Genomic DNA, 23,885 nt, shown 5'->3' on the forward strand with positions numbered 1-23,885 from the left:
CCTGACAGCCAGGGTCATGGACGTCTTGGGTTTGATGCAGCTTTACAGCTGCTTCAAACTTTACAGCTACTTCTCCTAGAGTCCCTGACATTCTCTGTAATTTGCTAACAATTCACAGCTGGCCACAAGCATCCAGTACAGGTCTGCTTTCTTAACATCTTTTCATCCAGAATCTTTTGTTTTTTTGCAGGGTATTTAAGCTTACATGTCTAACAATAACCAGGAGAAGAGCCCAAATTACTCTAATTAGACTCATCTCAAGATCAGAGCTAGATTAGAATCTATTAGTATGCTTTCTTACACACCTGAGTGGGCTTCCCTTCTTTCTGTGCATGCTTGCCAAGATTTTAATACAGTATCAGGGGCTGACATTTTACTGCTATTGTGACTGTGTGATCAGATCTCCATTTATAATCCTTATCTTCTTTGGCATCTCAGTAATACAGAGTTTTGTTCCTTCCTGCTCTGTCTCCAGACTAAGCCTTAGTCCATACAGCTTCAGCCTTTCAATGAATATTCAAGCTCTTGATTAATCATTTAAAATTTAGGTATAGCCATTTATTTATTTGTAAAACCTACCACATGCTATTTTTTTGTAATCTGTTTTATCTCTTTCAGGAGCTTGCTATTGTATTGTATCTGATATTTTATTAGTGCTATGCTTCATGTTTTTCAAAGGCAGAGATCTTTTACTTGTGCTAAAATAAGAAACAACAATGATCAGCAACTATAAGAAACTGCAATATATCTAACAAGGAAATACAACATACATGTCACGGTAAAACAAAAATAGTAGTAATTTGCACTTGCATCTTTAATCCACAATTCTTCTCTACTGACTGTTCAGCTGGAATGAATTAAAACAATGCCTCTGAAGTTAGTGCTTGTAATGTAATTTACCCCAGATGAGGATACAATTCAAGTGCTTTATCATGGTTTTACAAGGGCATAGCTAAGTGCAGACCTTATACTCCCTGCAGTGTCCTGCACAGTCTCAAGAACTGTACAGACTTCCCTCCTCCTCACCCTTTCTGGACTGAATCAGTCTCCTTTACCCCTTGCCTATGTCATGCTATGGCTCTTGCATGTCTCCCACTGCTTGCTACACCTTCACCTTGCCTGCCAGCTGCTGCCAGGGCATCCCTGTGTCCACACCAGACCTGTGGCCAGAGATGGAGAAAGACACTCCTGTCAGGGGCAGCACCAGGGGTTGAGCCATCCATACAGTAGTCTCAGGCTTCCTCTCTTCCTCCAGGCAGCACCTGTTTCAGGCCCCATCTAGCTCTGGGAATTCAGCAGCCCCCTCCATCTACCTACGACAGGAACAATCTCCTAAGGGAGATTTTGCAGGATCCTGCAAAAAGGGAACATTTCTGCTTCAGCCAGGCAAGAGATCTACCGAGTTTGAGCACAGGAGACAGGGATTCAATTCAAGGGGGGGCACAACTTCTAAAACTGAAAATACAATTGAATGGAATTACTGTTTCGCCCTATCTTTGTGGTTTAATTAGATCTCACATGCCTAAAAAGTCTTAAGCATGAGCTGGCCACTCATTACAGGACATTTGTTTAACCATTCATCCAGCATAACATGAATTTGTTAGTATGCTACTATAAAAAGGAATAGGGCACAATTTGTCCGTGCCTCTGAATACTAAACCAAACTTTCCAGCCTTGCCCAGCATTTATTTAAAAAACAAACACTTCAATATTTATTTAGCAATTTGAGGTGTACATCTGCTCACAGTGCTCTCCCACTAAAGTATTACATTCCCTACTCAATAATGCTTTAAAATCGGAGAATGAAGGAGCACTGATTCACTAAAAATCCATTTACCTCTGTGGAAGTGGTGATAAAAAAACACCAGCTTTGGCAAAGCATGCAAATGGAAGTTGACAGTGAAGATTTGCTTAAAAATGTCACCCTTTATGAGTAGACATTATAGAAATAAAAAGTCACTAGTAGAGAGTAAAGACTCGAGTGTGCCAACAAAAAATCCAGCAGGTGTCAGAAGAAAAGATCTTATTCTGACGTGGAGATCAATTCTAAAATAACAGATATCTATCTCCATCATAAATTTCAAAAATGGAATATGCCATCCAGCAAATCTGCCCATGAATTTGATTTCTGAGTTGAAGTTTTTAGCATTGCTTAATCATTTATAAGGCAATCTTCAGACATGTATCATTTATTCCATCCCTTTAAATCAAACTTCATCAAACCTTTTTTACTCCCTTCCTTTAAATCAAACTTCTTTGAACATGTCTCAGGCACTGGTCTTTATTGAAGGCTATGAACATGGGGATGGCTTTAAAGTAAAACCTTTTTTCTTTCTTTTCCTTCTGACTTCTGCTTACAGATGTGTAAAAACTTTGTTTTCACTTTATAAAAGTTTATCATAAATTTTGTCTTAGTTTTCAAAATAATAAATCTATCATCAGGATGAGAGAAGGAATGGCTTTGATACTCCATCCTCATTCTCCAACTGTGCTTTGACAAACAGAAACCAAACCCAGTCCAAAGCTTCTCACTCTGGCTTAACTCTCCAGGCTGGTGTTTGGGTCTGGCTGAGATAACATACATTTTTTTCCCCACTGCAGCTCTCACGGTGCTGTGCTTTGCAGTGGTAGCTGCAAAGAAGTTTTGGCTGCTGCTGAGCAGTGCTGGCACAGCACTGTCTTCCAACATTCTTCCCATCAGTAGTCTGGAAGTCAGCAAGATCCTGGGAGGGGACACAACCAGGCCTGCTGACCCAAACTGTCCAAAGGGATATTCCACACCTTATGATGTCAGCTCAGACATAATGGCTAAGAAAATGAGCAGGTAAGGGAATGTTCATTCACTACAATGTTTGCCTTCCAGAGCAACAACTCCATGTGCTGGAACCCCACTTCCCAGGAAGTGGACAGACATTGCTTGCTGGTGGGAAGTAGAGAATAAAATTTTTTGTATTCTCTTTGCTTCTGTACATGCAATCTTTCACTTTTGCCCGAGTAAACTGCCTTATCTCAACCTACGAGTTGTTTTCCGTGTGTTTTTCTCTCCTACGTCCAGCTGAGAAGAGGAACTGATAGGGCAGTTTGGTGGGCACCTGACCTCCAGCCAAGGTCAATGCACCACAGCTGCCCAAACTCTTTAGGTCAGCTGGGTCAGAGTCTCTAATGGCAAAAGGAGTAGGTCATTACCAAATACCTTTGAAAAAGAGAAAACTCCTGTTCTGAGTGAGGATAGACAAGAGTAAATCTGAATGAGGTTATTAATAATTTGGAATCTTGAAACCGCAGGGAACATGCTTGTGTTCCACTGAACCTCATTTAGGAGAGTAGAACATATTCCCCAAGTGAAAAATATACCTATCAACCCGAAAGACAGTGATTTTTAAAATTATAGTGCTTAAAGACAGTTTTGGCATTCAACATCTTTACAGCCCCAACAAGTAATTTCAGTTTTTGCTACTGTGGTGCTGTCAATAACTTCCATACCCACTCCACTCCTATTTTGATGCTATACTTGAAGGTAACAAATCTGACATTTTTTGGACAAGCAAGAAGATGGCAAGGCTTGCTCAGGATCTCTGGCCACCAAAACTTTAGAAAAGCTTTATAGCAGCAGAGAAAATTTTGGTCCAGTTTTCATGCCACTCAGGACATGAGGAAGAAGAATTACAATTAAACACGCATAATCTTGGTTTTAGTCTTCTGCAATGTATTAGACAGTTAATGGACAGTGAAGTTCAGAGCTTCAAGAAGTCTCCTGACCCTTGGGTAAGATATACCTCTGATTAACAATTCTCCCACTCCTGTAATCCCCATTTGAAATCAGTTTTCCAGAACCACAGAGCAAAATAGAAAACCCCAAACTGCATATACTGTATGTAACACACTTTGGAACTCAGTGTATGCTGGTGTTGGAATTATTATTTGCACTACAGGAGAGGATAGAGATTCCAAATTTCTGTGCTAGATGCTGTATAAGCATACAATTAGGAGACAGAATTGCTTTACAAAAGAAAAACAATGTCTTGCTTGTATCTATTTAGTTGTTGTGTGGGATAAATGAACAGCAGCCTTTCAGTCAGTTGAGTCAACTTGCTCATAATTTGATAGCATATAATGAGGGAAGCTACTCATGTGTCTTCTGCAGACAAGATTGGGCAAAGGCGAAAGACTACTTTTAAGATAACCATACAAATCCTTAAGAAGAAAGATCCAAACAAATGGCATTACTTCCAACTGATCACTGTATTTTGTTATTAAATGCATACATAGGCATTGTTACTGGGGATTTTTATAAAGTCTTAATATCAAGTTCCTGCTAATTGTTTTGTTCTCCTTTCTAATCTAAAAATCTGACAAAGAAGAAAGGAGTTTTCTTTTGCATGATGAATGATAGGACATTCAGCTTCCTACTTAATGACAATTAATTTACTGTATACCCATGCAAGTTAAGATAGTTTTAATTAGTTTTTACAAAGTAAAAGGGTAGCTTCATACTCTATTTAGATAAAAGCAGCTATTGCCTGACTAAACACATTCTCATCAAATACAGAAGGTGAGCTGAGTGACCTTACTACGATTCACTCATTTTAATTCTCTATTTACTGTTTAAAAATAACCCATTTGCATAATAGTACAGTTTTTGTCTCTAACTCTGAAAAAATACCTAATTGAAAAGTTGCTGGTATAATTAATCTTAAATGTGTGATCTTAATTTCTGAAAACAAACATAAAAGAAATTAAAGTGTGCATTTCAAATGTATCCTAGCTAGAGCTGGTGAACACAAATAGTTTAGTTACCTTTTATGAATGGGATGAAATTATGGGCAAAAGTCAAAACATTTCCTGTTAAGTAAGAAGTGATAACATTCTTGGGATAGAAAAGATGCAATTCTATGTAGATTACAACATATACAATCTCTATTAACACAGGAAGATCCTTCTGCAAATGCCATTATTTGTATGAGTACTGCAAAGTCATCTGGTTTTTGCAAGTCTTCTGGTGAATATATGGGTATCTACTTTTCTAAAGGCTGAATAAACCCATTAGATCAAATCTGCATCCAAGAATGCAGTTTGGTACTGCTATTTATGTGCATTCAGACACACTCTCTCACCGTAGGAACCAAACCCCTTGAAAATTTAAAATATCCTGGCTCATCACATGTAAAGTTTTAGTAGATGACCTTTAAAGTTCCCTTATAACCCAAACTATTCTATGATTTTACGATCCTTTTCAAGGAAGACATGCCCATTCATGCAAGCTGTGGATTTGTCCTTGCAGCTGGAACACAGCAGCAAATTTACATTACCTGAACCACATTTAACAGTGCTTCCATTCTGCAAGGTATTTTTAATAGGCATTCAGTGTTTAGCAGTGTGCCTCATCTCTCCCTATCTCTCTCAAAATCCAAATCAGGAAGAATCATATACTTAAGCTTTCAAGTACCTAAATCTGCACATTAATTTCTGGTTTAAGTCCAGACTACTTGCATGAGTTTATTGTGCTTCTGCAGTGTGCTCAAGGTATGTTACTGTAAATTCTTTATGCATACTACTGGTGCAGTGAGACTGATAATAGAAAATTAATTTTAAAAATCCTTCATTAGCAAGGAAACGGAATGAAAAAAATTCTTCCTGTAGAGTTTCACAACTGTCTTGTCTGACTCTGATAAAAATTATTGGTCAATCAAGTACTTCACATTCCAAGGCATGTGTTTTGCAGGGCTAGCTATATATATTTCTATATATCCCAGAGGTTAACCGCCCAACACCCACACTCCTTGAGATCACCAACTATGGTGTGCAACAACAGCAGGAAGAAGAAATTGCATGTAAACAAAAAGTTTAGAATTCTACAGGAAAATATGGTTGTCTAACACTATTGTATTGGTCTGTACTACCAAGCAAAAGTCAACGTCACCACCCTTTCTTGCCAGCATTTTCTATTGCCCTCATCAGAAGGAACAGAGTCCATCCTGAAAAGCATGTAAGCATCTATGACTCAAGGGGAATGCTTTGCAAATCCCTTCTGTCTGATCAAAAGAAGCAGTAGCAAGCAATTTGCAATGGGGTCCTCTCTTTTCCTCCTTCAACAGAGAAAGAGAGACAGATTAGAGGACTGAAAGATACCGAGTGGATAAAGAAGGCTCTTAATATTATGGAAATGTTATGGAAAACTAAGTCGGGATCTTTGAGAATTAAGCAAACTGCTTCACTTTACTAGTGGTCACTGGTCTATTGGTCTATGATACACAACTTGTAAGTGCAGCTAGCACTCTCTGAAAGGTTCACGGCATGCTCTCCTAACAGAAAAACAGATGTAAACTTTCTGTTAACAGAGAGCTCATCAGAGAAATACTCAGCCTAAATATGAAAGTGAGTTACTGCTTGCAACAGAATACGACAATTTCAAAAGCACTCAAGCCCTTCTAGAAATAAAATTTATAACCTGTTTTCAGGAGCAGTCCTGCTCCTCTCCCTACTTTCTTTCAAAGTTTACTTTTAGGCTTGACATAACCCTTGTGCATTTGGCAATGAATTCTCTGGCCCTCCAGCCTCATGAGGAGGCTTATGTTGACTCCCACTTCTCTATCAACACGGAAGCCTTTTGGGTCAGACTACGAACAACCCACGTGGTTCCCTTTGTAGGACCATCTGTATTTCTAGAAAATATCACTCACTATCCATGGCATGAAGATATTCCATATGAAGAGCCCCAGCTCCTGCAGTGGCAGCTGAAGGAATGATGTCTGCGTACGGGCTGCGCTGGCCTGCCAACAGAGCCATCTGATGATAATATTCAGCTGGACTGACGCCAGCATGTGGAGCTAAAAAAAACAACATAAAAGTGCCGTTAATGACATAAGATAAACAAGAAGGAAAGTTTTATCACATTGCTGGTTTCTCTGGCCATTAAAACAGCTTGGTTTTTTTTTAATGTAATGCAGTGTCTGCACTATGCCACCACTGGTCAATATATTTCAACCAATGGTATGGTAAAGACATCATTCAAAAAACAGCAAGACCTAAAATATTAATGAGCTTGGTGATCTCATATTTTTGTGTTTATTATTAAGTGACTCAAAAAGTGACAGGCTGACAGCAATGGAAACTAGTATGATTTATTTAGTGACATAAAAAAGCAGGAAAACCTTCCTAACATTTTATTCACATTTACCTCATCCTGGCTCAGAGGAATCTGTCTCTAAGGTAACAGGGTGAACTTCATAAGCATTCAGGTATCTGGAGTCTCTGCTTAGGAGACTAGAAGATTCTCCCTCACCATGTTCCTCTGCGTCTGTGCTTAGTAGCAAACAGGGATAAAGCATGATTCCAGGACAAATAATAGCTGTCCATGAACAACAGAGGGTCAGTTTTTTAAGAGGACAGACTGAAGTCAATAAATGTGACCATATCATCCTTCAAAGTTCATGTATAAATATACTTGACACACAAGCCTATTTGCAGAGTCAAAACCACAGACTGAATAGACTTTACATCCCATCAGTGAGGTTATCGTGATGCAGTACTCTGAAAATTACTTGTATTAGCTGTTCTCTTGTGTAAAAATAACATGAGAGCTTCCTGTTCCCCTCCAATTTTTAAGCAGGTCATCAACTAATGGGAAACCCTGGACAAATATAAAAATTGATATCACTTAAAGATCATCTCTTCTCAGCAGGCTTCAGATGCTACTGAAGGCAGATGTTCATTTCATAAACTTGAGTAAGATGTACTCATAAAATAAGCTGGGCTCCCCCTCTTTGATCCTGACCCTGACCTGCCATGAAACTTGAGGTGCACAGCCCTTCTCTCTGGTCTCTCCCTGTCCCACTTGCAAAACAGTTTACACTCTGGTCACCACAGATGATATGTAAGCTTGCCTAAAACACTTAGGGTTCATTAGGTCAATGCGCTGCACCCCAAGCTGGTACAGCAGATTATTTTTATATTCTTTCATATCATTCAATGTGATTTTTCTTTAATCTCAGCAGCTGAATCTTAAATGAAAACAAAATGTCAGGCTGAAATTCTTTGAATATTGTTACCTACACAGAGCTAAAGACAATTTATATTTTCATTAGAAAATCAGATCCTAAATGCAAACCTTATAAACAAAGAATTAAGATTTACACTTTTAATTAATGTTCTTTTCAACATAAACAAGGCACTGGAATTTGGAGAAAAGTTAATTCAGCAACAGATTGCTTAAGTGTATAGTCTGCCTTTATTACTACCAAGTAAAATGAAAGAATGTGCTTTTGATGTTGAAATGTTAAACATAACATGTAAGAAAGGGTTGTGAAAAATAGATGGATATTAAACAGGAATAGGAATGGCATATAAAATGAGGTGAGATAAATTAAAAGTTGCTGGTATTTTTTCAAATTACAAATTGATTTCATAATAAATACGATCTTTCCACTTTCTGTGAAATGGTAAAGAAATAATTCAGACCAAATTTTAAAAGATGGGTAACTCACACTGAATCACTGATTTTAAAGTTTTACAGTAGTAGGCAACCATGGTATATTTCCAGACAGACTGAAAATACTTCCTGAGCTTTCTGACATAAGTGTCTGGGTTAACTAGCAGTAACATTGGCTGCAAACTTTAGAATTAACTGCTGCAAAAAACATAGTGAACACATAATTACTAAATGTTCTAAATGTTTCATATGCCAAGAAATGTTCTGGTGCTCTAAAAAAATTATTCCTTACTACCTCTCTCAAACATAAAAAATTAGCCTACTAAATGATGTATTGCATGAAGGGAAAATGCAAATGACAGGTAAATGGGAAGACCCTCAGTCCTGAATTTTTTCCTGTTTATTCCTGGGTAGCTCCAGCTTTGTTCCCTTTTCCTATAAGCAGAGGCATTTGCTTCTGCACCATAGGCAGAGCTGAGCTTCATTTGAGCACTTTCCTCAACACACACCAACAACTCCATCCTTACTGCAGTTCAAATCCTCGGAGAAGTCCTCAGCCACCCCTGACCCACCAAATCTGCTGGCTAAGGAGAAGCAACAAGAGTTATGTTCCAGATTGTTCTGGCTCCTGGCCAACCCCAGATCTGTGAGTTGACAGACTGAGCCCAATAGTATACTGATCTGATTATCTAAATGTCCCAAAGCAATTAGGCAGCAAGAGAAACCCCACTATGGCTTTCAGAAGAGCAATAACAACTTCCAAGTTTTCAGAGTTCAAATACTATATCACTTAAGCCATGGTGTCCTTTACGTTATTAGTAGGTTAGGTGCATGTACCCCTTTAAAGCACAGGAGTGTTTCATTTGCATTCTAGAAGTGCTCAAGCCATGATTCAGATTCTCTGATCCCAGGAACCCATATCTGAGAAAAGGCTGATTGTATACCTGATTGATCATACAACAGACTATGGATTCCAGGGAACAAACCAGAAGCTTTTCAACAGCATGCTGTTTGATTGAGATATCTTCAATGCCTCAGTCAAGTTACTGTATTTTCATCGGATGCTGCGCAACACCAGGGCTATGGCAACTGATCAAAGATGAGCTGTGAGCCTACAGCAAGTGCGAACCAACATGTTTGTTTAAAACCTGAAGAGAGATGCTCAAACTAGTAAATTTAGCATGTACTTATGACAGATTATGACACAGCCAGCAATCACAACTCAGGGGATGAGCATTAAGACAGAGTGTACTCAGCTGTACTGTCCACACCTGAGTGTCTAATGCCATCTGAAAGCCTGGGAGTATCCAAGCTACATAGGCTGGCAGAAGAAAACTGTCTTTCTGAGGTGGCAGGTGGAGTTGAGGCAGGGTATTTATTTCACAGACCTAGCTGACACCAAACACCTGCACTGCAGACAGATGAACCTTAGCACAATCATAACTATGACAGAGCTCCAGACTCAACTGTTAACATGCCAAGTGTACATTTGTTGGGGAACTGAACAGTTCCTTGAGGCCTCACTACCTACAACTCACTGGACTACAATGACAGAACAACACAGAAAGATCACACATTTCTATACTGTACACATCTACATTTAGGTGGCAGAATCTGAATCCAGATTCTACCCTATGATATCTCTGGATGTTTCTGGAGCACCAGTTGAGTGCTGGGTCAGAGAACACTGTGCCTACATCTTTGCAAGTGAATCCAGTGTGGTACACCTGAGACCAAGCCTGTATACAGCTTAATGTCATAGGTGGTGATACGTGGTTTCCTTCAAACCTTTCTTTATGTGGCACTGGAACATACCTTAAGCATAAATGAAATTCTGCAGGAATGGGACCTGAAAAGTATTGAAGATAGCAAGGTATTCTGCACATTAGCTCCTGTGAAAAAGCCCAGATGTACACCGCAGGAGTTTTCCCAATATATGCAATTACATTATAGCTCTGTCATTTTTGTCCTACATCTAAAGCTTCAAAGCTCCTCAAGTCAAAACTTGCCTTTCTAACCATTCAAATTTTTTTCTTAAAAGTATTTTTAAAAAAAAATACTTCTGCTAAAACAAAAAGGGTAGAATCAGGAAGAATTCATGCAACATCCAAAGTGCTGCTAGGAAAGCCCTATGTGCATGCCATATACCTTGAATGACAATAGGTCATTAAAATTTATTCTCATAAGAATATGTGCCCATAACTAATGGATTAACTGTAAAGGTATATATTCTTATAAACGAGGATTAATTAGTTATCCGTTTGGATAGGGTGCATTGCTCATTTTTCAAATTCAGCTAAAGGCAGTTTAACTCTGGCAAGTTTCTGAATTCACTGGGAAGGTCTTTCCTATAGTTAAAGTATCAGTTTAATTACCTTTCTCTATATAGTTGATTCTGACTATATTTTAGTTCCCTTCAGTAAATGGTACAATTTTGAAATGTCAAACTGCTTATGCTTACACACTATTGAAAAACCTACTATTAACAAGACAGCCTTTTTTTGCAACACTGTTGATGGCTCACTTTGGCAAAATTCCCACTGAAATGAATAGGAAATGTGCTAGAGTAATGACAAGAGTGGTCACAGGAGTTCACTTTAGCCCAAATAGGCTGGAAAGTAAAAGCCATTGTCACACTAAGACCTAAAGCACTGGATTTCAAGTATACTGCCCACCATTTAGATTAAAAGAGACAGTCTTGATCATTAGACACTTCTACATAAGCATCATTTTTTTTGGCCATGTTGTTGGCTAAGATAAGTTGAAATAATTCTACGTAACTTCAACAGAACTATTGACTAAATGTAACTAGTCAGTGCATGCTTTTTATGATTGAAAAATATTGTTTTAATTAACAAGCCTTTTGTGCCTGAAGAACTCCATGGTTATACACTGATGCACACTCATAAAGAATCTGACTCAATTAAGTGCAGGTAAAATGGATTTTTTGGGATATCAGAATTACACCCCATGTCAGCCCCACAAACAAAAGATATCACAAGACACATACCACCCTTCCAGCATAAATTTTGAATGAGGCAGCTTTTTTTTATCTTCTCCCTGAAGTTTCAACATTTGTGAGATGTACAAATGAGCCATCATCGGCTGATGAAGTATTGAAACATTTATGACATAATGAATATGTCTGACAAACCTGGTGAAGCTGCTTTGAACAAGGGGGAAAAATGTTGACAAGATTAATATAACTTAAGTTGCTACAATGACAGAAAACAGGAAGCCTGTCTTAACCCACCGTCTGTTGGGCTGAGTCCACGGGCTGCCGAGATCATGGAGAGGGATGGGCTGCTGTGCAGGGACCTGATGTAGTCCATGTAGGGATTAATGTATGGGTGAGGGGTGCTGAAGGGAGACTCTGATGTTGCAGCTGGATTTCGGTGCGGGGAAATTCTAAGGAATGGCAGCTCTGAGTATGTTGGGCTACTAGATAAGGCAGAAGGCCTGGAAGAAACAAAAGGAAGAAAAACAAAACCAGCCAGGTTATCTACACAATAAAGAATAACACTATAAAGGTAACACACTTGTTTCTTGAAGAATAACAGCTGGGTTGCACATGTATTGAAGTCAACTGCCTGGAAAGAAAAATATGGGAAATTAATTCTTCTGTGTCCCCACTATTAGCAACATTTCTCTAATCAATTTTAACATAACTTTATATTTGGTTTAATCTTTACACCCCTCAATACCCTTTTCCCAAGGAGTTAAGGAGAAAATTACTTCAATTAGTGCAAAATATGCACACAGTATTACATAATAGTTCTTACTGCAATATGGAATACATACTAAGATTCAAAATCATTTACATCTTCAAAACCACGTGGCTATTGAAAAAGGAGCTTTGAGTGCCACACTGCACCCATGCCCTTCATTTTCCAGTTTACTCCTTCTGAAAGTGCAAGTTAGCATGTTTATACAGAAACCACTTCAGGAGTCCCAGACTTTGCAAGCCATTAAGACAGATGGGTTTTTTGGAGCATTTTTTTTTCATGCTGTCCCTTCTCATGAAAAAGGCACAAAACTTGGTGGCAGAGTAAGAAAAATTGCTGCATATGTGTGTTTTTAGTATGGCGCCAGTGACCAATGTTTTTTAACAAGACCCCATTAATTAACTATATCATTTTTGTGAAGGGAAAGCTTGGTGCCTTCTCATGCTATGTGTGATGAACCAAAGCTGAAAGCTGACAAAAGACAAATAACCTGCCATAATCCTCCCCATCATCCCACCCTGTCGATACGACAGTGTCTGGGCTCTGCTTGGAGACTTTTGTCTCACAGCATCCTGTCTCCAAAGGCACTTGAAAAAGTTCAAATTTCATCACAAGGGGCTGGAGTGCCTGCCCTTGCCAACCTGCACTTTGGCAAAAGACAATGATTAAGCCTGTCATGTATTTGCTGTAGTCCAACTGGCTGACCCAAACTAAATGCCTTTTTGTCCCTGTTTTTCCAATTAATTTAGCATATATACAGCACAGACACAGGCAGCAGCTGTGAGAGCAGTAAGGGCAGCCTGTTCCTTTGATGCTGTTGGCTTACAAAAAGTAATCAAACAAGAAATGTATTTTTTTTCCCTTTAACATACACATATCACGATCAATGGAGGTAGTTGTCATCACCTAAAAGGCCAACAGAACATAATCTTACATAGGAGCCAATTCTGCCCTGCCATCAGCTAGGAAATGCTAGCATATGAGTGGGACAGTGATCAAAGTCATGAATTCCTAACATGACGCCAGCTTCCCTGACACTAAACCCATGAGGGCTTGTAAAATCTGAGGAATGAAGATTTCTCCTGATGTGTTTTTTTCTCTCTTTTCCCTTCCCTATCTGACCTTTTTTGTGTTTCTTGCCCTCCAACAGCTTTCTGCAAGGTAAGCCTGTTTAGCCTTCCTCTATGAAAATACCTCCTAGCTCCAAAGTTTGTTAGAGAGCTGCATTTTGTCCTAGCAGCAGGTACCAACAGTGCAGTCTCTCCTCTGGCACTCAAGCAAGTGACCCACATAAAGCTAAGCCACTCACTAGCATGCTTTCAGCATATTTGAAATGCACTGAGAACCTGAAACCAGAAGCTACTTTCCACCACTGTGCAAACCAGACATCTCCTTTCCTCAGAGAACTTTTTGTCTGCATGGTTCTAAAGTACCTCTGTTTTACAGTGGAAATGCATCTTTTACCTTTGTACTATGAAAGCCCACCAGACATCAAATATTCGTTGTCTCCTGATTCCCTGTGAGGCCAAGTTTGGTAGACAAGAACTTTAAAAATCATGGTGATGTAGGAAGCAGAAGTACTACAGCTGGGTATCACATTACAGATTAATACAGAGTGAATTTTCTATCCTGGAAGTGAGGAAAATATAGTAGTATAGCAAATTTATACAAGAGTAACAAAGAAACTAAGTCTGGATGTCATTTTACAAGAGATTCTTTTCAAATATGATCCCAACTCATATTTAGAAACACGAAGAGCATGCAAGCAGGCTGGGGCCCTGGCCTTATCTGGTGCATATTGAACAGAGAACTCTTTAAATGCTTATGCAAGAAGGCTGAAAGTCCGTATCGGCCCAGTGATTCACTCTCCAGCTGGCCAACAGCCAAATGCTGCCGCAGGAGCAAGATTAAGAGCCAGGCTGTCAGCTTCTCCCTCCAGATCCAGCAAGAGCCATTCAAGGACACCAGGACTCCACTGCTCCTCTCAGCCCTGCCTCTTTCTCTCTCTTCTCTTCTGAGCTCCTCAGTTTTCCCAGGATGCTAGGGAAAGGACACTGACCTGGGTAATATAATCAACAACAGGCATATAAATGGTATTATCTGAGGCAGAAATAAGGAATCATCAGATTCCACAAAGAATTCCCAGCTCTGGACTCTGATGTTTCTTAATTTCTCTCGATCATCTGAATTTAACAGGCTGCTAACTTCTGCGCTCACTTTCAGTCTGGACTTCTCTTGCTCCTCTGTGTTCCCAGACTCTCCCTTCCCTACAGACCCATTTTCTGTCATGCCTTCTTCATCTGCTCTCAGGCCCACCATTTGAGTCATCCTGATTTATTCCAATAAATGTCAAATATCCTTCCTTCCCCTCTGTGATTAAACTTCACTGCGAACACCTTTCACAAGTATTAAGTCCCTCCTTCAAACTAAAATGCAGCTTTTAGAAAGGGTGCTGCCAAACACCCTTACTGCTGCCTTGCAACCTCATTGCTGAAACAAAGAACAACCTTCATCCTGTAAATAGCAAACAGTACAGCCCAGGAGTGGCTCTGCAGATATTCATTCAGTGACAAACAAATCAAATCTCCAGATGTGGGTGGTAGTCCATCCCCCTAATTTTTATTTCACATGTATAGACTAATAGAATGGTTTGGATTGGAAGGTACCTTTACAGGTATCTTCTAGTCATCTAGTCCATGATGTCATAAGCAGGGAAAGAAGCTGGGGACCCTCCTTCAAACTCAGGAGCCTTCAGCCCAGCATCCTGCAACCTAGCTGTGCATCCTGTTGAATGGCACTCTGCCTTGGGTCTGAGGCTACTCCATGGGATGTGATGAGTCTTCTGAATTAGAAGAGGCAAGGAGATTTTCAGTAATACTGCTTGACAATTTACGCCTCACCTGTAAACCATGGGAAGGCAGAACTTGCCCTGCATCTTCTCCTGTGCAGGGGTTCTTCTGTTATACAACATATTCAGACCAATTAAGGGAGGGAGCAAAGCAAATGTATGCTCTTTTCTGAATCAGGACCTCTGTGTCTACTTCTAGAGACGCTGCAAACTCAATTCAAATTTCATACAAAGCTGATCACACTTTCAAGATATAGTTGAAGGTCTCCAGGTTTGTGGGTAAAAGAGATCCTGTGACTTTGTTTTGCCACTAATTTTTACCCTGGCACATTAGGATGACTTTATTATTTTCTTAGTAACCTTGATTATAATATGACATAAATGAGAAGGAACAGAGAACGGGGCTAGCTGTGAAGGCATCTACTCCTTCTTGTCTAGAAGGCCTTCCTGTTCATTGCTAAGGTGCTGAAATACCATGAGTGCCACACAGTTTCCATATCTACCACAGGAATTCCCACTCCTCAGCCATACCCAGCGTGCCAACTTCTTCATGTCCCAACTCTGATGCTCTGGGGAATTTCAACTACTCAGCTTGTGAATGGCACACACATGCTGAGACAGGGAGATCACTGTAAGGGCAAACAGGTGTATTTTTTCCTATTAGTCATGACACTTTGATGAATTGTTGCAGAGGTGTCTGCACAGTCTTAAAAACTTATATAGTCACACCAGGTCAGCAGCTGTGAACAGCATCAGTTGTAGGGCAAACCACGGTATGTGTAAAGCTGCCTTTTTAAAAAAATGGGGTTTTTTTCTGACCACTGCTGAACCACAGGTGAGCTATCTGTAGAATTTCAGTTATTATTCATGTAAACAGCATGTAATTTTGTTTTGTTGCTTACAGCTGCAATAGATGAACTGTGCACAAGAAGAATGACAAGCAGCAGCTTTGGATTTTAACCACCACAAAACCAGAATCAAATGCAATTCCCTTTTCAGCTCATACAGTGCGGTGATACAGCTCTTTTTTAACTGGTGAAGGAAAATCATGGGAATCTGAGAGTTGATGAGGCAAGCACGAGCAAGTTATACATATTTCAAAATGATCTGCATGCACAGATCATTACCTAGTATTATCTTGAAAGGATCACACATTCTTTCCATCAGCAGAAAAAAACCTGAGATACGGGGACTCCTACCACATACTTTAGGCTGTTTTTTTGTACTTGAAGCATTTGCCAGTTTTACAAAGAGGAAGACAGGATTGCCCATATTCAAATCCTATCCTTTTTTTTGAAACTAATGTAACAGCTAACTTGAGGCAAAATATTGCTGTCTGGCTATGACTAGAGGTGAAAGTCCCTGCATAGGTAAGCCAGCACAGAGCTTGTTGACTATGAGCTCTTTCAACCACCTTCTCAATGCTCTTCTGATGGGATTAGAGGATCAGCCCAAAGTCCACGAAACCATCTTACGTGGATTCGTGCATGAAACTGAGTTAGGAATTGAGGAGGGGGGTATGGAAAGAAAAGAGACCCAGTTCAGGGTGCTGGGGAGCAGCAAAGGCCAGCTGCTCCCTAAGAAAAGGCAAGGCCGGAGCCACACATGGGCAATGCACTCCATGCCACCAGATCTCAGTGACCAGAGCCAGATGCTGCTACTAGCACAGTCCATCATGAGTCTGAGACAAGGCAAAGTGACAAACCAGATCTGGGTTGGGCCGTCAAGTATAGAAGGAGACAGGGACAAAGACAGATTAGGAGACAAGTTACACCATGGTTCTGAGGCCTCTATCCAGAACAGCTCCCTACAGTGCAGATCCTGACCTCAGCCAAGAGCAGGACCACAAATTGGCACTACTTACAACACAGGTCAGGCAGCTCAGCTAAACAGGAGTTCCTGGATGCACGAGGTGTTGGTAGAGGTCTATAGTGAGGCCGTTCCAGGCAATTATTGCCAATCATGGCAATATGGCCTCAGGGTACTTACTTGTTTTGGAGTGCTTGAACTGTTTTAATAGATGCCAAAATATCAATACATTGAAAATTTTCCCTGTACTTCTATCTCTTTCAACTGTGAAAACTACAGGAGGCCCCAGGGCACAGTACAACCCCCCCACTTATCACAGGCATTCTTCAATAGCAATATTTTCTGGAAGCAGATGTAAAGCCACTCAGAACAGCCACAAAGGTCTGTGCCACAGGAAAATCTGGACTACTATTTTTAAGATTGGTTTGGTGTTAGAGATCTGTCATAAATGGTTTCCAAATAACTTTAAGCTGTGCTTGAACAAAAACCTCTTCTAAGAGCAACCTATCTTAAAAAAAAAAAAAAAAAAAAAAAAGGTGATTTAAGCTCTTGCTGATTTTAAAGGAAACTATAAATCCAGGACTGAAAATCTTGATGCCAAATTTTGTCCTGATAACATTTTAAATGCCTCTTTTATGAATCTGTTGAAAAATACATTTATATTGAAAATAGCAAGTGATCCTTAACTATAACATTGTAAATATGACACTGAGCTGAGGTTACAGATGGAACAATAATCTATCTCACAGAACAAAGCTTGTCAACGAAGTGGGATGAAATATTGTAACATAACCTAATTTATTATTGCCTTTTCATCCATCTTGTTATATTATGAACGTGTCAAAGTTCAAACCTCGATATTTAATCATTTAACAGCATGTTATTCAATGCTGGAGCAAGCATTGATGGCATAACTCTCATACCAATGATATCCACACTGTTTCTCTGATACCTGTTCAATTCAGTCCTGCCTGGAGAACTGAAGAATATTAAATTCATTAAACTGCCTAGGATACTTTTCTTTTATATTTTTCTTTTTTTTTTTCCCTGCAATAATCTTCTGATGTCTGCCCACAAAATATTAACACTCATTTCTAGTACAACCTGGAAGATGAACAAACAAGGACTTTTTTGGTATGTAGTGGCTCCTATTTTAAAGCACGTGGCTCAACTCCTTTGGTAATATCTCCCATGTTAAATTTCTATTGTTTATTTAATACCATAGTTTCTTGTACAGACTGACCCTTCAGCACCAGCAACAAACAACTGGCTAATAAAAGTTTCTTGTATTAATAAAGTTGAGTTCTGAGATTTCGATGTAAGAAGATTGAGGCCAGCACTGAGCATTTTTAAAATGCAACCCACAGTCCTTTTCTCTTTTCACTTCTCATTGAATTGGTAAACAATCAAACCTATGAATACATATAGTGGGAAATATAGTGCTAGTGAATATTTACTCACCTTTCCTCCAAAATTCATTCTGGAACTGTAGTCAGCATAGGGAAGTACATCACAGAATCTGATTTGGTAGCAAACTTTCATTCAGTAAATACATATTCAAATAAATCAGGAGTGGGTCCATGCCTATGTAGTTCACATAGAAGCTAGATCAGGGTTTAAGATAGTCAGGCTCTGGTTTAATTTCCACTATTTATCTGCTGTCTACCTTGTACAAGTTTGTTGTCTTCCCAATCCACTTTCCACATCTTTAGAACTGTGGTAAAGCACTTGGAAAATATTCAGTATCTATTGGAAAGGTCATATCAAGAGATCCTATCTTACGAGTGTTTTCTCACTGAGGTAAGGACAATGCCATACCAAATGTGTGCAGTTCTAGTATGCAAATTCCTAAAATATACAAATAACCTCATATGGGGTTAGAATAAAAAGTTTCTCTCACATAAAGTTAAAAGGCATCATTGCAGAAAAAAAAAAAAAAGGGACACAAATGACTGTACAAGAGATGTTCATGGTTCAGGAAATCTGCATGACAATTAGGCATTGACTGACAGCAAAAGAATATTACTCTGGTTCCCATTCTTTGGGGAAGTGTTAACATTATGTAGTTACAGTTAAAAATTGACTACATTAATCAAGCACTAAATCCTTAGTCAGTGACTATAATCCTATTTTTCAACTGATGGACTGCCTGAACATAGACCCAGATTTCTTTATATACATTGCTACTTACTGGACTTCATAAATAACCCAACTATGGGTGGATTGTGGATTTCTTCAAGAATAGTTTATGCAATGAAAATCCATTAATATTCATTCTGTTATTTAGCAGAATTCCCTTTACATAAGGTCAGCTGTAACACTGGTGACCTTCAGTCCATGGTACCACCTGTAGTGACTACAGCAAGCAACTGCTGCTTCAGATGATACAGTCTTGACTTGGGAGTTTTGACATGCATTCCTTAAATGTGTATGCTGACACAGTTTTGACTGTTTAACTTCCTTCATTATGAAAAATGTAAATAAAACTATCTACTGTGTCCTGGCATTCCCCAAGTCCAGTCTTCTTGTTCTCTTCCTCACACACACCTGCCTCTCCTTTTCCTCTTCCTTCCATCCACCCACCACTATTGCTGCCTCCAGGCACTGCTGTGAAACACTGTCCGCTTGGCCTTTGCAATACAGAGCATCCCAGCTTTCCTCTCCTTTCTCTACATCCTTCTCAGGATGCTGAGAAGAAATCAGTTGCCAGGAGAGGACTATATACATTTACCTGACAATTTCTTTGTTTGTACAAAAAAGTAACCAACAATAACTACTCCCTGCAAATGTCACTTGCCCATTCTACACTTCTACCAGAGATTATCTGGAAATTTTTTTCTGCAATTTTCCAAGTACCCAGCTTGGTGCCTCACCAAGGCAGAACATCTTCTGCCTCTTCTGGCCACTTCATTGCCTGGTGTCAGGAAGCCAGAGCAAAGCTGTGAGACTGTAAATGGGGCAAAAGCACACAACCCTGCTGAGGGAGAAGGGATAATCCCCAGGGCCAAGAAACAGCTGGGGCTGGTAAACCCTGAGGCTGTCAGAGCTGACTCACCAGAGTTCATTTGCCAAAGACTGCAAGCTCTTCCTGGCAGAGCTCCTTATATTTGCACAACATTCAGCAGAGCCCCGATCCTGCACAGAGCTGTTGGACACTGCAGTAACATAAACAGTAAATAAAAGTAATGCTAACATGTGATTTCCATCTCTTGCTTCTGCTAGAACCTTATCCAGGCACCGCCTTATTTTGCTCAGCTTGCACTGAGCTATAAATAAAGCAAGACCTTATACCTTCATAGGACAGCCTAACCTCAGTGCTGGTAAATTTTTCCTCTCCTGTCTTCAGCTGGTTCCAAGTTTACAGACTTGTAAATGCAATGTACTGATTTGTACATTAATAGACAGAGGACAATGTAGCAATGTTGCATTTGATGCAGAAATAATAATCATTATGAATATAAAACAGATGCACAGGACAAGAAAGTGTTATTTGAATAAAATTGCCATGGACCTCCACACACTATTTCCTCTTCAAACTATGCTGTACCACAAAGTGCAGCAGGAAAATCTAAAAGCTCTACAGCAAACTTATTATCTCTTGTTAGTAATAACAGAGTGAGCAGTAAAATTACCAACTGCATTCCTACAGCAAACTTCTCTGCTCTGCAATTCTCTTCTGATGCTCTAGAGGTGGTCCCATTTCCTATTCAAATTTTAGCTTCCTCTAGGCTACAGGCAGAGCCTGACATCCCTTCCAGTCTTTAACCAGAGACACCATCATATCAGTATGTAGACATATACAAATCTGGACTGCATTAATGTACCCCTTTCTTGCCTCCCTTGCTGCTCCTCTCCTCACTCAGAAAAAGTGGGTCAAAGGAGTGTCAGAAGCTTTCTCACACTTAATGCTGTTAAGTCAGCTAATTGAATAAACATTTGTTTAACATTTGCTCCTATTTCACTAATGCACTGTGAGAATGAGAAGAATTTTATTCCCCTTCTTCCCCATCCTCCCCCTTCCTCAGGAGTGCCACTAGCTGTTATCGCAGTGACTAATGTGCTGTATGTGGCCATTATAGTCCTCAACTCTGAAATTACACCAGGATGAACGATAGGCTCTGCCTGTATGCTGATTGGACTTGGATGATGATTGATTAGAAGAAAGTCAGACTATGTAGCCATGCAAAAAGAACTGCACTAAGCCACAAGCTTAAACACTAAAGAGCATTTCACCAGTGGCTTCAGAGCTATTAGATGTTTTCATATGAACAACATTTCTTACATCCAGGTTTGCACATTTTATCTTTATTCTTTCAAACACTGAAATTGCTTGGATAAGAGGGTTATTTTTTTAATATATATTTATATATATATATTTATACACATTTCTAAGAGTAGCCTGAACTTTTAGAGGAAATTGAAGAGGCTTTGTGTCAAGTACAGCTAAATCCAGCCTTTCTATATCAAACCCCTGCTAGAAAATTACTGTGCAGATGATAAGGCTGAAAGATATAATAAAAAGTGACTCTACTCAATTTACACTGCAATATTGGTATGACTGAATATTTTTCATTCAGGTGACTGATAAAATCACTAAACTGTATTGCAGATAAATAAAGGAGGCTTCTGTCAAGAATAAACACCATTAATCATGAAGTCTCACCCTCTGAGTGGCTGTGCTATGCAACTGCACAAATGCACCATTACAACTGGCATGTGACCCACTGCCTCCTTTCTTCCCCCAGCTCCCTGGTGAAACCGTCTTCTTAGGAAACTTTTCTGCTGCCTTTACAACATTTGGAAGTCCAGGAATGTCTTTTCCTTTCAAGTTTATACGCAGCTGCAAATGAAATACATTTTAGTGGCAATACATTCAGCTAAAAATTTAACCCACAACACAACGTGAAGCCATGTAGACTGTGGCTGCATTGCATTACAGTAAAAAGCCTGTGTTTAAACTGGTGAGGATGAAGTCTTTATAATTTTAAAGCTGAAACAAGTTGGAAATTTTCCCCCAAGCCTTCTTCCTATTTTCTTCCAAAATCACATTTTCTTACTGGTTTTATTATTTAGTTTTGCTATTTCCAAACAGGTGCTGAATTTCCTTTTGAACATACAAATATAAAATTTCTTAACATCAGAAATCTACCTCAGTAGAATCCCTGGGTCTACTTTCAAAAAAGCAACTGACATGCTAAATAATGGACATGAGCTGAAAGACACTTACCCAGCAAAAGCACAGTCATACAAAAAGAAAAACAGACAACTTAGGTAACCTTTTTGTAACCTGTTTTAGAGTAAGTGATGATTCAATAGTGGCCATGTTATTAAGCCAGAATGAAGTAGTGCCCTACACACTAATGAGGTTAAAAAATGTAGTTAGGTCTTCATGTTAAAGGCACTTAGCAAGCAGCCTGCTTGGCAAAGACCAACTGTGTTGGAGCAGAGGACTAATCACACAGGCAGGAATCAAATCGACTGGAAGAATTAGGAGACTTGCGGCCCCGAGGAATGTAATTCATGCAGAAAAGCAGTTGTCAGAGTGAGGCCAGGGAACTGTGTGGGAAGAAAGCAAAATAAACAGCTCAACAAAGAAAACAAAGACGCTCAAATAGTGGCTTTTCTAATGCTTGAGTACACTGAAACTTCTGTGGGCGCATATGACTAAAAACTCATCAAAGACAACCTGTATAAAAGCAATATAATGTAAATAGTGAACTCGTTCAAAAACACTCAGAAAATGCCTGTAGATCTTTAAAGATAACCTTGGCAGGACAGAGAAAGTACACATACATACATGATGCATGCATGACTGGGAGAAGAAGGAAAACAACCAAATGGTACAAAGCTAAGAGAGTTGAAATGGTTTCTACAATTACTCCTCATTTCTCTCTCTACCATTCACAGATGGGAAGAGGATGCAGCCTGCGTGCAAAGAGTGCTCCTGCCTGTGTGCAGCAATACTCTCTGTGAAAAAACAGCATTGCTAATTAGGATCCACTCCCACAGCATGAGGACCAGACTACTGCATCCACAAGGGGGATTATCTGACCAGAAAGAGCTTCAGGCTTATCCTAAATCTCAAAAAAACTCATGCCCAATTCACGGGAAGTTTTCCTCATGATGGGTATGACCCATGACAGTAAAATTAAAATTTTAAATCAACTGATATATGAATATCACAAACACTTTGTTCTCTTGAAAAACAGTATTTTAAATTAATGTGTTATTACTCTCATAATTGAGTGGGTTTTTTTATTTTTAGAGAATAAAGCTTTTATCACTTTTAGTACTTTGGAGCCTTTCTCCTCATCTCATTCATTAACTTATGATTTGTCTAAACTTTCACTACCTCAAACTCAAGAATGCTATGCTCACTATTGTTCCAGCAAATTTTATCTTCTTCCTTTAACTCCTTCCTCCCATTAAGTCAGGTGTTCCTTCTTCTGGAAAAGCATCCGAAGTTTCTCACATTACCTCAAGTGAACACTGTCCTCAACATCAGTTCTGTGATGCTAAGAAACACTTTCCCAAATTCAAAACCAAACCAAAACGAATCCTTTCATTTCCAGTGCCTACTGTAAGATACCTTCACAATATTACAAAACTGTGATTTGGAGAAGAAAGAAACTTTAATTCTTTTATGTAATAAAAGAATAATTTAACTGTTTAAAACAAAACCAAGTTGGCAATAACAAAAGAGAAATTCAGGAACTGAATATTTCTACTACTGCACTTGCTACGCATATTTGGTTGTGAAGGGAACATTTGACTAAAATTCTAACTTTGCAGGACTACAGACCTGACCAAATAGCAATATGAAGGTTCAGCATTAATAATCTCTGTTGAAGTATGATTGGATGTGCTTCAAACCTCTCTACTATCATCAGCAGACAGCCCAAAATTGATATTCACAGGGATTAGTGACTGTTACTGAATAGAGCATCAGCTAGAATTTCTCATCTAAAACTACATGCAACAGGAAAAAAAATAAATTATACAAATCTACAGAAACTCCTGAATAAAATTCTATGTATATATATTTCTATATAAAACACATAGATTATTTTCTGAT

General features: G+C 39.2%; 1 protein-coding gene across 6 annotated transcripts in view; it reads right to left on the reverse strand.

Annotated features, from left to right (window-relative positions):
• GLI3 (GLI family zinc finger 3) overlaps positions 1–23,885 on the reverse strand; it is a 202,037-nt gene that overhangs the window by 56,765 nt on the left and 121,387 nt on the right. For all 6 annotated transcript variants that reach the window (XM_077786302.1, XM_021531964.3, XM_021531961.3 and 3 more), the window contains 2 exons: positions 11,682–11,887; positions 6,681–6,827 (listed from right to left, as the gene is read on the reverse strand). In XM_077786302.1, coding sequence (XP_077642428.1) covers positions 6,681–6,827; positions 11,682–11,887 — 353 coding nt within the window. The remainder of the gene's footprint in view (positions 1–6,680; positions 6,828–11,681; positions 11,888–23,885) is intronic.

Source organism: Lonchura striata, chromosome 1, assembly GCF_046129695.1.
Source record: "Lonchura striata isolate bLonStr1 chromosome 1, bLonStr1.mat, whole genome shotgun sequence".
Taxonomy (NCBI): Eukaryota; Metazoa; Chordata; class Aves; order Passeriformes; family Estrildidae; genus Lonchura; species Lonchura striata.